This window comes from Mesoplodon densirostris, chromosome 1 (genome assembly GCF_025265405.1).
Source record: "Mesoplodon densirostris isolate mMesDen1 chromosome 1, mMesDen1 primary haplotype, whole genome shotgun sequence".
NCBI classification, from domain to species: domain Eukaryota; kingdom Metazoa; phylum Chordata; class Mammalia; order Artiodactyla; family Ziphiidae; genus Mesoplodon; species Mesoplodon densirostris.
Genome location: NC_082661.1, coordinates 230,316,856 through 230,331,983, shown reverse-complemented (window position 1 = coordinate 230,331,983; position 15,128 = coordinate 230,316,856). Strand labels below are relative to the sequence as shown.

The following is a 15,128-nucleotide window of genomic DNA, read 5'->3' as shown; positions in this document are numbered from 1 at the left end:
GGAAAAATTCATTCATTTTAGAAGTATACTGCTTTAGCATTAGACAAAACTATTTCACTGATAAAGCTTGGATAGAGGTCAAAATATGTTTCTAAATTTCCCCAGTCTTTTTCTGAAATTCCTGTTTTATCTTATTCTTAAGTAACTAATGATGTGAAATAAAAATAAATAATAGATTTGAGGAAGAATTAGTGAAAAACTTTAATAAGTCAAGTCCATAGTTGAAATGAACAATGAGAAGTCATCCATTCTGGTACAAAAGATGTGCTTTCTCTGTCTTGTTTACTTTATTCAGATTAAAAGCCTGGAGTGAGGAAGCTAGACTTTTTCTTTGATCCTAAAGTATTAGTATTCACTGATCAATCAATGAAGTAATGGAGAAATTGTATAAAACTTGGATGAATATTTATATTCATTATTTTCCCTCAAAAACAACAACTCTGAAATGAGAGATAATCATCATATTTAAAAAACAAAACCAAAAAAATCACGGGAACTCTTCCTGGGCCGTAATTTGATTCAGCTCATAGAATGAAAGCAGGGATTCCCAAGTTGCAAATTGTTTCATAACAGGTTCCAATTTCCCTCTTTTTACTCCTTGCTTTTTTTTTTTTTTTTTTAATAAAGGCATTTTCTTATTTTTAGAAGAATATAATGCAACCGAATCAAGATTCAAAGCAAATTGTATCTTATCTTCAGAAATCAAGTGTGAATGATTCATTCTCTAGTGTGAAAGCTTTTGAAATAGAAATGTCAAAATAGATTCCCTACATACCGGTCCCAAAGTTGAGAGTCAGTACCAAATGATATGTAAAAATAATAAAGAAAGGACCCAGGGAACAAAGGACGGTGAGTTGATTACCCAGAAAAAACCTCCTGGATTCAGGCAGATTTTTGCAAAAGTGGAATTTTAAAACTGTTCTTCTCGTTGATGTAAAACTGAGGTTAAGTCTTAATGAAATAAATGCTTGGCATTCATTCTTCTCTCTTTCTTTTTTCAAACCAAGAACATTTCATGTGCTACATAGCTGATAACTTGTGATTGAACACTGAGTTAATTTTTCTCCATGCGTGAGGTAGGGGAGGACATGGTGTGGGTGAGGTATTCCTACACCAGAAACAGGAATCTATGACCTAATCCCTCCATTTCCCCATCCCATCATCTCCCACCACCCCCTTCTCCCTGCATACAGGTAGGGTTTATACTGGGGAGATTGAAGCTCAGCAAGATCGTCCTCTGAGGCTCCCCCAAGGAAGAAAGTGGCAGCAGAATAAGGTGAGCTGGAGAAGGAATGGAGGGTTTTGATGATTTAGCTGGCTGGGGGAGCCAACCGCCTGAACACTTCCCTTGTGCACTTCTTTCTCCATGGTTGCCAGGTCATTGTCTTCAACCATGGAAACTCCTAAAGAACAGCAGCCAGGCCTGATTCTTCATGTCTGTACCTCATACCCTTCTTGCCAAGTCTCTCTGTTGAACTAAATTATGAATTATGCTTCTCAATCTAGGGATAATTCATGATACAGTATCTCACTGAGGAATAAGTGCCCTAAAGTATTTTTCAATCAAGAAAAAAAATTTATTAAATAGATTCGTACGAACTACAAAAGGGACCACTATACCATGGCCCATAACACTCTTCAGAGCATATACTCTAATTTTTGTAACAAGAAAATATATTGCAGGGATGAAAAGTTGCCTATATTTCTTATCAAGCCAAGCAAATTCTTTCCTCTCCTTGGTCTCTCTTTTCATCAATGCCTCTCTTCTCAGAGGAGTATGCCCAGCTGCCTTAAAAAAGGTTTTACTATTTATAGGAGCCAAGCATCTTCCTTGTCTTGCTTCTCCTGTTTTTCATTCTTGTTTGTCATGGGCTGTTCTTGTCTGGGTTTGTTTAGATGTTTCCTCGGAGGTGCAGTTTTCTTAGAACACTGAGTGGCCCTTTCCTAAAACTCGTTATCATCCTATTTTTACCTAAACTTTGGAACAAAGTTTAATTTTTTAAATAAAATGCTGTTTCCCCAAATTTGATGGTGCTTTTGTAAAAGCAAGAGTAGGCATGGAAGTAATTCTGAGCTGGGCATGTACCTGTATTTCTCCACACACACACAGGCCTACATATGCTTGCGTTTTAGAGCTACCCAGTCATAGGAAATTAGTGTTAATTTAAAATAAAGGTCATAAGAATGAGCTGGGCAGATGAGAAAAATAAAATGTAGGGAATAGCATGAAGTAAATAAGGAAAATGGGTCACAGAAAATAAAATAAACTTTCATAAGTTTTTTTTTGCTTGCAGAAGAATGTTACACCTGTTACTCTATCCCTTGACATAACTACTACTAATATTTATCATATTCCTTTCAAGGAATTTTATATTCATATACTTATACATATAAATTTCATTTAACATCCCTATCCATTTCCCTAATACAAGGCTGCTTTCAACTCTTTCTTTAAATGATCTTGTAAAGCAGGGGTTCACAACCCCTGGGCCATGGACGGGTACCAGCCCATGGCCAGTTAGGAAGAGGGCTGCACAGCAGGAGGTGAGTGGCAGGTGAGCGAGAAAAGCTTCGTCTGTATTTACAGCCGCTCGTATTACTGCCTGAGCTCCGCCTCCTGTCAGATCAGCGGCGGCATTAGATTCTCATAGGAGCGCAAACCCTACTGTGAACTGTGCATGTGAGAGATCTAGGTTGCGTGCTCCTTATGAGAATCTAATGCCTGATTATCTGAGGTGGAGCTGAGGGGGTGATAGTAGTGCTGGGGAGTGGCTGCAAATACAGATGATCATCAGCAGAGAGGTCTGACTGCACAGAGACCATAATAAATCAATTGCTTGCAGACTCATATCAAAACCCTATCAGTGAGTGGCAAGTGAAAACAAGCTCAGGGATCCCACTGATTCTGCATTATGGTGAGTTGTATAATTATTTCATTATATATTACAATGTAATAATAATAGAAATAAAATGCACAATAAATGTAATGCGCTTGAATCATCCCGAAACCATCCCGCGCCACCCCCCAAGTCCATGGAAAAATTGTCTTCCATGAAACCTGTCCCTGGTGCCAAAAAGGTTGGGGACTGCTGTTGTAAGGAACATCTTTGTACCTGACTTCTTTGTTCAAATTTTGGATCATTTCCATAGAATTGATCGTAAAAATTGTAATTACGGGGTCAGAAGGCAAAAACATTTGTAGGACTTTAGTTTCTGGAAGGGCTATTCAATTCCCTACTACCACCAGATTTTGAGAAACATGCTTTTTAATGAGAATTTCTTTGATAATATGAATATGATTCATATGTTAGTCATTTTAATTTCTTCTTTGGTGATTTTTACACTCATGCCCTTTTTATATGGAAGTAGTAGGATTTTAATTACTATTTGTATGGCTTCTTTAAGTACCAAGAATATTAACATGTTATAGTTTTGCTGGAAATATTTTCCCTGGATTATTGCTTTATTTATTTGTTTTTTAATTTTATAAATGTTTGATATTCACGTTTTAAAATTGTATGTCCTGAAATGCATTTATAGTTTTATTTAGATTTTCTACCATCCACTTTAGGTTCAAAAAGTCTTCCTTTTCTAGAGATCAAATAGATATTGGTTTATTTTCTTTTATTGCTCTATGGTTTGAGTTTTTGCATGCTTGTGCATAGTGGTTAAGAACGCACACTACTTTTATTTGATATGGCTCCAAAACTTAGTAGCCAATTGGCCTTGATTAAGCCCTTTTGACCTCAGCTTCCTCATCTGTAAAATGGGGATAATTATAGCACCATCACAGGTGTTGTTATAAGGATTAAATAAAATAATTTCTGGAAAGTATTTTTAACAGGGCCTGGTACATACTGATACTCAATAAATGGTAATAATTATAAATGTTATTACTCATATATAGTACAAAATAAGACTTTAACATGTTTTTTTCCCCATATGGTACATATCACTGTTTATTGATGAATCTTTCCTTTCCCCATTAAAGTGATTTCAGCCTATAATATGTTCTTGTACACTCTGACACTGGTTTCTGTTTTTCCCATTGATTTGTCAATGTGTTTATGTGTGTGTACCACATTGTTTTAAAACTGTAGCTTTATAACATTTAAGAATATCATATAGGAGGAATATGTGTATAGGAAACATAATTCTTTTTAAAATTATCATGATTATTTTCTTATTTCTTTTCCCCATATGGGTTTTAGAGTTATATTATAATTTAAAATTTTAATTAGATATTATAATGAAAATACCTAGCTACATCTCTAAATATACAACTTGATAAATACAGGTAGGAAAAAATTTTCATGTATTAGTAATGTAATAGATATAATTTAATATACTTTAATCTTTAGATAATACAATACTTTAGTTACAAGAGGAAATGATATTATTGGCGTGCTAGGAGTGGGAACAGCAGAATGAGAATTCATTAGTGAATAAAGTCCAGATTATAAATGCTTGCTCAATTTTTTAGGACATGGTCACAGTAGCATAATCTATTATTTGTCAAGGGAAAGTGATACAGTGGCCATCTATTGTATGTAAATATTTTTATGCAGCAGCACTTAACATCTGATATGATGCAGAAGAAACCTATGTAGACCTCAGGTTTTCCTGGGAATCACTGGGAATCCTACTAATAGGTGATGAAATTATTTCTGATCTTTGTGTTTACCACTGCAGTGGTAGCATTTTTGTCAATAGCATTACTGCAATTTAAACTACTAATGGAATTTTTTGTTTTAATTTCAGCAATAAATTTATTTTTAATAACACTACTAAACATTTTGTTTAGTGTTTCACAATTATTATAACCATAAATTTATAACAAGGATACCATTATAATTTTCTACTACCAATGGAATGAGTATTTTTATGTTTTAACAGTAACACCTTTGGTCCTGAAAATTAATTGTTAATGATAAATAATGAATATCTGTAAACACTAAAATGTTCTTTATGAAAGTGGGACTTTTATTTCTATTATGATGGGACTTAGGTGCTCTGATAAAGTGATTGTCAGAGTGTGAAAGGAAAAATGAAAACCTCTTCTAAATTGTAGGTAAACCACCTAAATAAGACATTAAACAGCATTTGCAAAGGATTATTTTCAATACAAAAAAGCACCACAAAACGTGTTATAGAGTTCCTAACTTCATTTTTTATAACTCCTGCTATGAAAATTAGAAGGTATAGAAAATACCTTCTAGAAGTTCATGGAATTCAGAAGGACTTCTTTCTTGACGCCTTGACATCCATGTTTGAGAAGAATTCTGGAAAGACTCTGAGATACTTGATGGTTTTTTTCAGAGTTGGATCAAGGGGTGCTTCTGTTGTCCTCTTTTTAAAAATTAGGAAGCATTTCAGGTATTCAGAAAAGCATAGATTAGAACATAATTCTGAGTACTCACCACTCAGTTCAACTAATCAAGCATTAGAAACACAATTGAACAGTATCTTCTTTTTTCTAATGAGAAATCTACCATTGAAAATACAGAATTTGGATGTCCTAGAATTTTCTTTTCCAACATTCATTCCACCTAACATGTTCCTTTTTCCTTCGTTGCCATAAGGATGTCAAATGGATATAGTTGGTGAAATGCTCTCGGTACAAGTTGCCTGAACCAAAGATGGCTGGTAATCAGCAACTGTGGAAAGGAATTCTAAACAGTAGAGCAAGATTGCTAGTATTTTCATTCCTGGGAACTAATGAACAACTGTCTTGAACACCAATTCTCAAGGCTCCTCGAGTTCTCTTCTTTCTGACAAAACTGCTTTTCTAAACCCAACAACAGAGTAAGGGGAAAGAACCACGTTACCTGTCAACGCTGAGAGCGCAGAGATTGAGGACGGTGATCCCCACTGAGGACTTCTGCAAAAAGGGGAACAACTTGCAGAGAAATACGCCAAAGTCATTGTGATCAAAAGGCCAGCGCCCAGCCAGCAGCTGAAAAAAGGAAAGAGCATGGTAAGAAATGGCAGAGCCAGCATAGGATACACAGACACTTATATTTCTAATTAGGCTTCCAAACTTCTAAATTTTATCGTTCACTTTGCTTTTCAGTTAGTGTGGTAGCAATAGAGTATTATCATCATTTTTTTCATATTTTAAAGCCTCAGCAATTTTTTAATCCTGAACAATGTGGAGAGTGATAAATATAATAACAAGAGATAAAACTTTGATCTTATAGGAAGTAGTCATGCCGCCTAATTTTCAGAGAGGAGCAAAATTTGGGGGTTTGGATGACAGCTTAACTGAGAAGCAGACAGTCATCTCTGATCAAGTCTTACTAAATCATGAGTGAAATGAATCATTTTCAGCTAGTGGCATTGGGAGATTATATTATCTCCTGACAAGCAGCCAAAGCTCTGAATAAGATGTTCTGGAGAATACTGGGAAAATGAAGTGGTTTAGAATGTACTGGCTTTGCCAGCTGGTTAACAGCTAAAGCCACTTGAAACTCACCTTTTCCTCCATGCTTAACTTGCCGACCTGATTCAACAGGTGTGACACCAGTGGCCTATGTTTATTTAGGCTCAGATTTTCCTTTATCATACAAGAAAATGTGGTTACTGTGACCTCTTTGTAGCATTTGCAGGGACATCTATTCTTCCATGTTGACAATTTGAAATTTTTGCTCCAGGGAGAGGGTGATGACCCTCTAGTGGCTGTGGTGAGTAGCAAGAACATAAATCCTCTGTGAATTGCTGATATCTAATTAGAGATATCTAATTAGGTATCGTACTAGAAGCATGGCCTTAAATAATAGCTCAACTACCTAAAAGGAGGCAGTCTCTGCTGAATATCTATGATGCCTTTTCAAGAGTAAAAATGGTATTGATGTCCTTTCTTATGTTTGCTTAGTGACTCAGAATTTAAACTTACTCCACTCAATAGGAAATAATATTGTACTAACTTGACAAACTTCTTTTTTTGCAGAGTACTTATTGCCATAGTAACTCTAAGTTGACCTTCCAATTTCGTTCTACCATTTCTAAAAGAGTAAGGTTTAATTTCATGGTTGGCGTGGTCATTAATATGAGTCCATGGAAAGAGGATAGGAAACTATTACCCGAGAAATACAAAATCAGACCTTATGCATTTTGAGAGTTTATTAACATAAGGCTATCTATAATTCTATTCTTTATGGCTAAGATCCTGTTTGACTTAATTTCTGATGTTCTCTCTTTTTGGTTTTCAAACATATTTCCCTTCTTCTGAGTAGTTTTCTAAAAGACCTTTTCCTTCAATCCAGCCCTACTGCTTGTCTGTTCTTCCTCTCACTCTAACTGGTCTTGGTTGATGTTTTCTCAGAATTTCCATAAATACCTTTGTCCAAGGACAACCAGTAGGCTCTTCACAGAAATACTGCCCTAAACTCTGACAGTTCTCACGAAGCTAAAAAATAATTATACCATTGCTCATTGCTAGTTATGAATGCCTGATGCAAGTAAACACATAAAACATTATTTCTGAGATGAATCACCACCTAAAAAGAAAACCTGAAAATTACTTTTTACACAGTGAGGGTTTAGTATTTTGTCCCAGAACTGTAATTCTCCACTAAAGACTAGAGAGATGTAATTAAAATGTGTAAGGATTGTTATAGGATAAGTTTTGGAACAGTTGAATTGTTATGATTGGTTCATTCCCGGAGACAGAGGATCCTGAAATCTATGTGGATGGATTTCCCAATTCACACATCCAACAATGAGAGAAAAGAAAAGGATGTTTTTGGCTTAACAAGGGAGACTCTGAAATCCTGTGCAGGTCTAAGTAACAAGTGCTAAGAAAAATGATCTGGGAGAACACACAACGGAGCATGTATTGTTTCAGGCCCTTCCAATCTCAATTGAAATATTTTGTTTCATGCTTGCTTAAACTTTTAATTAGGTGTAAAGGAAGCACTCAAGAGAAAGATATCATGGAATTGGTAAGCACCAAATAGATCACAGAATTGTCTTTCTTTGACACAAATAGGTGTTTGGTTATTTTTGTTGTTCTTTTTTTTTTTTTTTTTTTTTTTTCTTTGCCAGCATTGATTCTTCTTGGGAATTACTGACAAAGGAGAATGAAAGAAATCATTGGAAAAAGATTTTAGGTACAATCACGGTGTAGACATCCCTGACGTATATCCACTTCATTCTCAAGGGATGTATGGATAGTAACTGTTCTCATGCTGCCAGCAGGAAATTAGGGTCCTACCTGCAGGCAACTTCCCTTTCTGGTTAAAGCTGGCTTCCTCAAAGAGGCCCTGCTTAACTACCCAATCTCAAGTAGGACCTGCTTGTTAACCTCTTTCATGGAACCAATATTGGAGTAATCTTAGATTCAAAGACTCCTTTCAGCCCACTCTGTCTTAGCAAGAAAACATATACAAAAGGAAGACATCAAAGAGACATAGAGTATAGCTCACCTATTTTTCTCTTATTTAGAAGAGGCATTTTGGAGCTTATGAAAGACTACAGGAAATGTATCCTTTCTGTTATTCACTAGCGTTTAAAATGGAAAATACAATATTTAAAATGGTAAAAGTTAAGCGTATAAAAACTTGTACAATGAAAAGTTAAGTCTCCCTCCTATTCAAGACCCCTTAATTCCCTGCCCAAAGGCAAGCACTGTTAATTATAAATTGTGTTTTCTTCCGGAAAACTCCCTATGTACATAAATCCTGTTTTGTTTTGTTTTTTTTAAAGTCAGAACATTATGGAAATAATACCTTTCAGCGGTCTTTTATGATTTTGTTTCCTAGAGCAGACTTCTGGGAAGCAGTTCTATTGCCTAATTAAAATGTTTTGATATTTTAAAAGCACGTTGAGGAAAACCACTTAGACTAGGATAGGAAAAGATAAAGAACTGCTTAGCATAAACAGACCATGGTAAAAGAACTAGTTGATTTCATTATTGTTAACAAGCTAATATCAATTCAATGAAAGAAAAACCAAACCAGTCTGACAAACTAACAAGTCGGATTGGTTCAAGGGTAAATCTGGAACCTTGGAGCAGTCATAGCTTATTTTTGCCATAAGAGGGTCTGTGCTTTTATGTAACCCTCATATTTATAACTTCCAATGGCATCACAGAGTACCTCGTATGTAGTAGGTGTTGAACAAATTAATGATTTCAACTCACGAATTCAGGGACATATTTTCACATTTTGAAATTTGATAGCAGCAATTTTCCACAGAAAACACATTCATCTTATAATTTACTTTCTATTTAAAAGTCATTTAACAGTATCTGAAAGTAGTATTTCCACTCTTTATGTTGAAACAAACAGTGCACCGTTCAACTAGTTGTTGGAGGAGGTGGGAGAATACAGTTCTGTTGAAAAGTCCACGGTAAAGAGGGGCTGCCAAACACTTTGCTTGGAGAGCCCTCCCTTTGTGCTGAGACTGTCCAGCTTGATAAGAGCCACAGAGCAGGCACCTGAAGATGACGCCCGTCCTATGGTCCAATCGGGTTCTCAACTGGACCACAGAGGAACAGCCCAGGGCAACCTAGGCAGCAGAGGGTCATCTGCTGAGCATGGATTTTGCTTTAGGACTTTTCTGAGGGGACTTTTCTTCAGCTGAAATGTAATTAAAGTCCTGATCTCCACCTGAAAACTAAAGCACTACTAAATGGCACAAATTAATGTAGAAATTCTGTATTTGTGTGGCTGATTCGGATTGTGGAAAAATCAACATAAAATTGATAGGCTGCATTTTTTAACCTGTCGAAACAGATTTACCTAAGGACTTGTACCACATGATCCACTGATAAGCACCCTGTTTTTAGAATGACTAGATCCAAAAGCAGGATGTCTGGCCACTACTATATTTGGTACAAAGCAATTTCTACTTAGTTGTGATCTTTAATTGATAGTATGTACAACGTACCTGCTTATGTCAGCTTTCTGGAACATACCTGACAACCAGAAAGTAAGCAAAAATGTAAGGCGCCAAATGGTTGCTGTGAAATTTATGCCCTGAAGTTCACGTCCTTGACTTATGGGCGAGCAGTCTGAGTCTTCCCCGCAGGTTGATTTGTTTTTACTTTACACCCATTTTTATTGTTCTTTTTAAATGGTTCTGTGATTTGTGCATTGCACATCCAAAGCTACTCATTAATACGAGCCCTCCTGAGTAATGGTTCTCAGCCTTGGCTGTACATTAGAATGACTGAGGGAGCTTTTAAAAATACCCATGCCCAGGCCATGCCCCTAGATGACTGCTCTTCATTGTGGGGTGCTTTATCTCCCAGGGAACATTTGGCAACGTCTGGAGACATTTTTCGTTATTACAAATTGTTGGGAGGCTACTAACATCTGGTAGGTAGAGGCCAGGGATGCTGTTAAATATCTTGCAATGCACAGGCCAGGCCCTCTAATGAAAAGTTATCTAGCCTAAAGTGTCAGTAGCGCTGAGGTTAAAAACCCTGTCCTAGGCCAATTAAATCAGGATCTCTGGAGTTGGAACACAAGCCCGGAAGTTTTTAAAGCTTCCAGGTGATTCCAATGTACAGCCAAGGTTGAGAATCACTGCTTTATCACACTTATTTTCAAGCTTCAGCAGGTTCAGAATCATCTGGAGGGCCTATTAAACCACACTGCTGTGTGCCCCCCGCCCCAAGTTCCTGATTCAGTAAGTCTGAGGTGGGGCCTGAGACCTTGCACTTTTTTTTGTTTCTTTGGCTGCGTTGGGTCTTCACTGCTATGCGTGGCGGCTACTCTTCGTTGCAGTGCGCAGGCTTCTCATCACGGTGGCTTCTCTTGTTGCGGAGCACTGGCTCTAGGTGTGCGGGCTTCAGTAGTTGTGGCTTGTGGGCTCTAGAGCGCAGGCTCAGTAGTTGTGGCGCATGGGCTTAGTGGCTCCGCGGCATGTGGGATTTTCCCGGACCAGGGATTGAACCCATGTCCCCTGCATTGGCAGGCAGAGTCTTAACCACTGTGCCCCCAGGGAAGTCCGTGACTTTGCACTTCTAATGAGTTCCCAGGTGATGCTGATGCTGCTAGTCCACCAACCTCTGCTTTGAAAACCTCTGCTCTAGAGATGCCATGATCAGTAAAAAAATGATAGTTAGTTGACAGCCAGATAGTGCAGGATGAGCAGAAAATAGAATAAAATATAGACATAAATAAAAAATCATAATGGCTTGGGGCCACGTAGCTTGCATCCCTCTCATGCCGACAGTGCCTAAAGCCATCAGTATAGAAAGGTACAGCTCAATAGCAGGTGACCTAACTGGTATGCATGACTCTCATGTCCCAGGCCTAATGTCCCAGGCCTCACCAGCTTGGCATTATGAAATAAGGCTGTTCTTTCCTTAAAATCAACTTAGATTGTCAATTCATAAGACTTAGGTTCAAATACAAGGTTTATCTCTTAGCAACAGTGACCTTGGGTAAGCCACTTACCCATTGTTATGTCTCATTCCTGTATTTGTTAAATGGGGTGGCTCTCATACCTGCCACAGTGGTATGATGACCATCTGGGAGGCTCAAATGGGACAATGCTTATGAGAGAATCCACAAACTGAATGTACACCGCACAGACGTTAGTTATTTTGAACTGCTATAGTTTGCAATTATAAACTGAAATGTACCAATTATTCATGATCATGAAGAAAAGGATAATATAAATGAATTTACCCCCTCTTTTTATCCATTCCAGATGCTAATGCCATTACTTGGATATTATCTTTGTTATTGTCATGGCATCTTAATAATGCGATAAGTAAAACCAGCGGTGCGTTTTTCTTTGTGCTAATTTTCATTCTAGCCCATCCGGTGAGGGTGAGGGCTTCTCCTCCTTCCCTTCATCCCACCCCACCCATCGCAGGAAGGAATGAGGGATTTATGAATATAGTCTGTAATAGCTGGAAACCTCAAAGTCAATAAAATGTTCTCTTCCCCTCAACATGGATTATTGTTGGGTCACTTGAAGCTGGACATGACGGACCAGTACCAGTCTTCAGAAAGTGGGGTTCTGAGGTTTTCTTTCTTTCTGGGGCAGGGGCTGGGATGTAGAAGTTGGTACATAGTCCAATCAGCAGTAAAGATGTTCTACATCTCCTGACAGTACAGACTGGGATGGTAATAAAGCCTGTGATGCCCAGGACAGGCCTTCCATGAGAACATATTTTCTGGCTGTTGCAGATCTCACATTGGTTACAAAAAACTAAATCACTTTGCGTGACTGAGAATGAATTTTGCCTTTCCCTTATGCTTTAATTGCTTCCGGATTGAGGCAGAGTTTTCACAGAAATCAAATCAAATAAATAAAACAAAACCCATGGCTTCCACCCTAGCCATACACTTTTTCCTTTGACAGGTTCCTCCTGCCTCCCAACTAGCCCAAGAATTTGGAAAGCATGGCATCCTCAGAGCAGAGCAAACCCTCCACAGATGTTCTCGACTCTGGGTGCCCTCCATGACCTGGGGGGATGGAGAAGCTCTCCTTCTAATGAAAGCAAGTGGCTTGGTGTAGTAAAGAGCATGGGCCCTGAAGCTCGACTTCCTGGGTTGGACTGAATCCCAGCTCTGCTATGTTTCACACCATGTGACCTTGGCATGTTGGTTAACCTCGCTGCTTCTCAGTTTCCTCCTCTAGAAAATGGAAATGGTGATGGCAGCTACCTCACAGGGTCACTGTGTGTGACAGAAGAGACAATCCATAGAAAGCAGTTAACAAAAGTAAGTATCTGGAAGTGTGAGCTATTTGCACAGCCTGTGGTTATCCGTCTCTACTTTCTGTCTGTTTTTTCCAGTGAGATCGTGAAGGACAGTCATCCAGGTTACCAGGTACAGGGGGGTGGCAGACCCCACAGGTACAAAGGGCCCCATTCACAAGGAAATGGCTACCCAGAAGACGAACAGATGTGACGGTCCCTAAAGCTGCAAGCAACATTCTGTGGGAACTCAGCCAAAGAAGGCTCTGGAACCCGGCTGCCTTGTACCCTACATGACTTATGCAAGTGAACTGTGCCTCAGTGAAAACTGGAGATGAAAACTATGCCATATGATTGACGGGAGTGTGAAATGAATTAATCCAGGCAAAGCCCTTAGAACAGGGCCTGACCCATCGCAGGCTGTAAATGTTAGTTCCTGTAAGAGATGGGTTTTGAGGAACTGCTCCAGCTACTCTGCACTTAGATTAGAAAACTTGAGGTTGTTGCTACTACCCACTATCCATCTATTTCACCATTGAATATTCAGTGTTTCGGTGTTGGCTGAGGTCTTAACTTTTTAGAATCTGAAATACATAGATGTTAATAACAACCAGGTGAAGGAGAGAAAAAAAAAGAGGAAAAAAATACTTTTAATTTTTTAAAAAATTATTTATTTATTTATTATTTATTTTTGGCTGCGTTGGGTCTTTGTTGCTGCACATGGGCTTTCTTTAGTTGTGGCGAGTGGGGGCTACTCTTTGTTGTGGTGAGTGGGGTCTACTCTTTGTTGTGGTGTGCAAGCTTCTCATTGCAGTGGCTTCTCTTGTTGTGGAGCACGGGCTCTAGGTGAGTGGGCTCAGTAGCTGCGGCTCGCCGGCTCTAGAGCACAGGCTCAGTAGTTGTGGCGCACGGGCTTAGTTGCTCCACAGCATCCCAGACCAGGGCTCGAACCCATGTCCCCTGCATTGGCAGGCAGATTCTTAACCTCTGCACCACCAGGGAAGTCCTGAAAAAATACTTTCTAAAACCAAGTTCCAAACCCAGAGGTTATTTCATTAGAGGAAAGATGGTTCACCCAAGATATGGGCTTATTATCCCCAAGAACCTCAGTCACCTGAAGGCTGGGAATGAAAAGAAATGTCTCCGATAAAGCTGCTATAAGGATGCCAATCTAGAATCAAGGGATTTATGACTTCTACTTTTTTGATATGCCTAAATCCAAAGGATCATTGGATGGAGAAGAATTAAATGTTTTTAAAAAAGAAAAGTTAGAAGCACTCAGTATCAAAATTGTATAGGTTAGTGCCAAATGTATGTGTCAGTATTTTAGGATTTAATTCATAATGGAGAGAAGATTTACGCTGGAAAGAATGAACCTGGCTTTTCCTGGACGGAGAAAAGATAGTTAATTATAGAAAATAAGTGCTCTGACCTGGATACACAATAAGACCCAAAACCTACTGAAAAAATGTTACTGTTTATTTTAATCAGCACTCTCTATGGTAGTACATGCTAATGCTTATTTAAAAGAAACATTCAGTCGAAAACAAAGTAGAACAAAACAAAACAAAAAATAAACTGGTAATGATTTCCACATGTAGATTTAGGTAGTAGCCCCAAAGAACTTATCAGGAAGGTGGTAATAAGTAGAAAAAAGCAAAAGCCAACGGCATATTTGAAAGCATGCTGCCTAGTTAATGATGTAATGTGTGAAATCTTAAGAACTGAGGTTAGTTCTTCATTGTAAAGTATGTCATGTGGTCACAATTATCCTGTGTTGATGGAAACGATGACCCAACTAAGATACGGTATGCGGCATGAAGAAAATGATACCATATGTGTCTTTTGGGGAAGAAAGAACACTATTGATGCTGAAGCTGATGTGTTACAGTAAATAAGGTTGAGGTGATTTTGAATATTTAATAACAAATTCATTAAGAAATAAGACAATTTGCAATAGCTGAGGTATAAAGTGAATTAAGAAGACATGCTCAAGATGGCTGAGTTGCCAGTCATGTAATGATGCTTCACATAAGGATGACATGCATGTAAACAATTCACCCACTAAAGTTTTAGAAGAGGGAAGGATGTAATATACTGCAGGGAAGTTAGAAATTCTGGCTTCCAGCTCTAGCCCTGTCAGACATCTTTGGGCTTAGCCTTCCTCCTCTGCCATATAATCTCGTTCTGGCCCAACATTTCTTATCTCTAAATTCTCTGCCAGCTCTTAAATTGCATGATTTTTTTTTCATATCAGAACTCCAGTCTGCAGCTGGTTTCTCTGAAACTATTATCAACTCCATTTATCCCTAAACTCGCTTAGCCTCAATCCCTCCTTTCATTTTATATGAATAATTTTGTCTTCCCAAGCTCTCTTTTATTCTTCCCAACTATGAGTATTTTAGTCCATTTTGCCTTTCTTTTTTCTACCCAATAGGATGAAGGATGTCAGTACCTGTGGAATCCC

The 15,128-nt window shown here is 38.2% G+C and overlaps 1 protein-coding gene across 2 annotated transcripts in view; it reads right to left on the bottom strand.

Annotated features, from left to right (window-relative positions):
- The window catches only part of EDNRA (endothelin receptor type A), a 62,198-nt gene that overhangs the window by 21,302 nt on the left and 25,768 nt on the right, over positions 1–15,128 (bottom strand). Inside the window, exons 3-4 of one of the 2 annotated variants that reach the window (XM_060116099.1) lie at positions 5,829–5,956; positions 5,033–5,349 (exon numbers count right to left, since the gene is read on the bottom strand). In XM_060116099.1, coding sequence (XP_059972082.1) covers positions 5,316–5,349; positions 5,829–5,956 — 162 coding nt within the window. In that variant the 3' untranslated portion in view covers positions 5,033–5,315. Of the gene's footprint in view, positions 1–5,032; positions 5,350–5,828; positions 5,957–15,128 lie in introns of those variants that run through there. The other variant, XM_060116091.1, reaches the window with a different exon arrangement.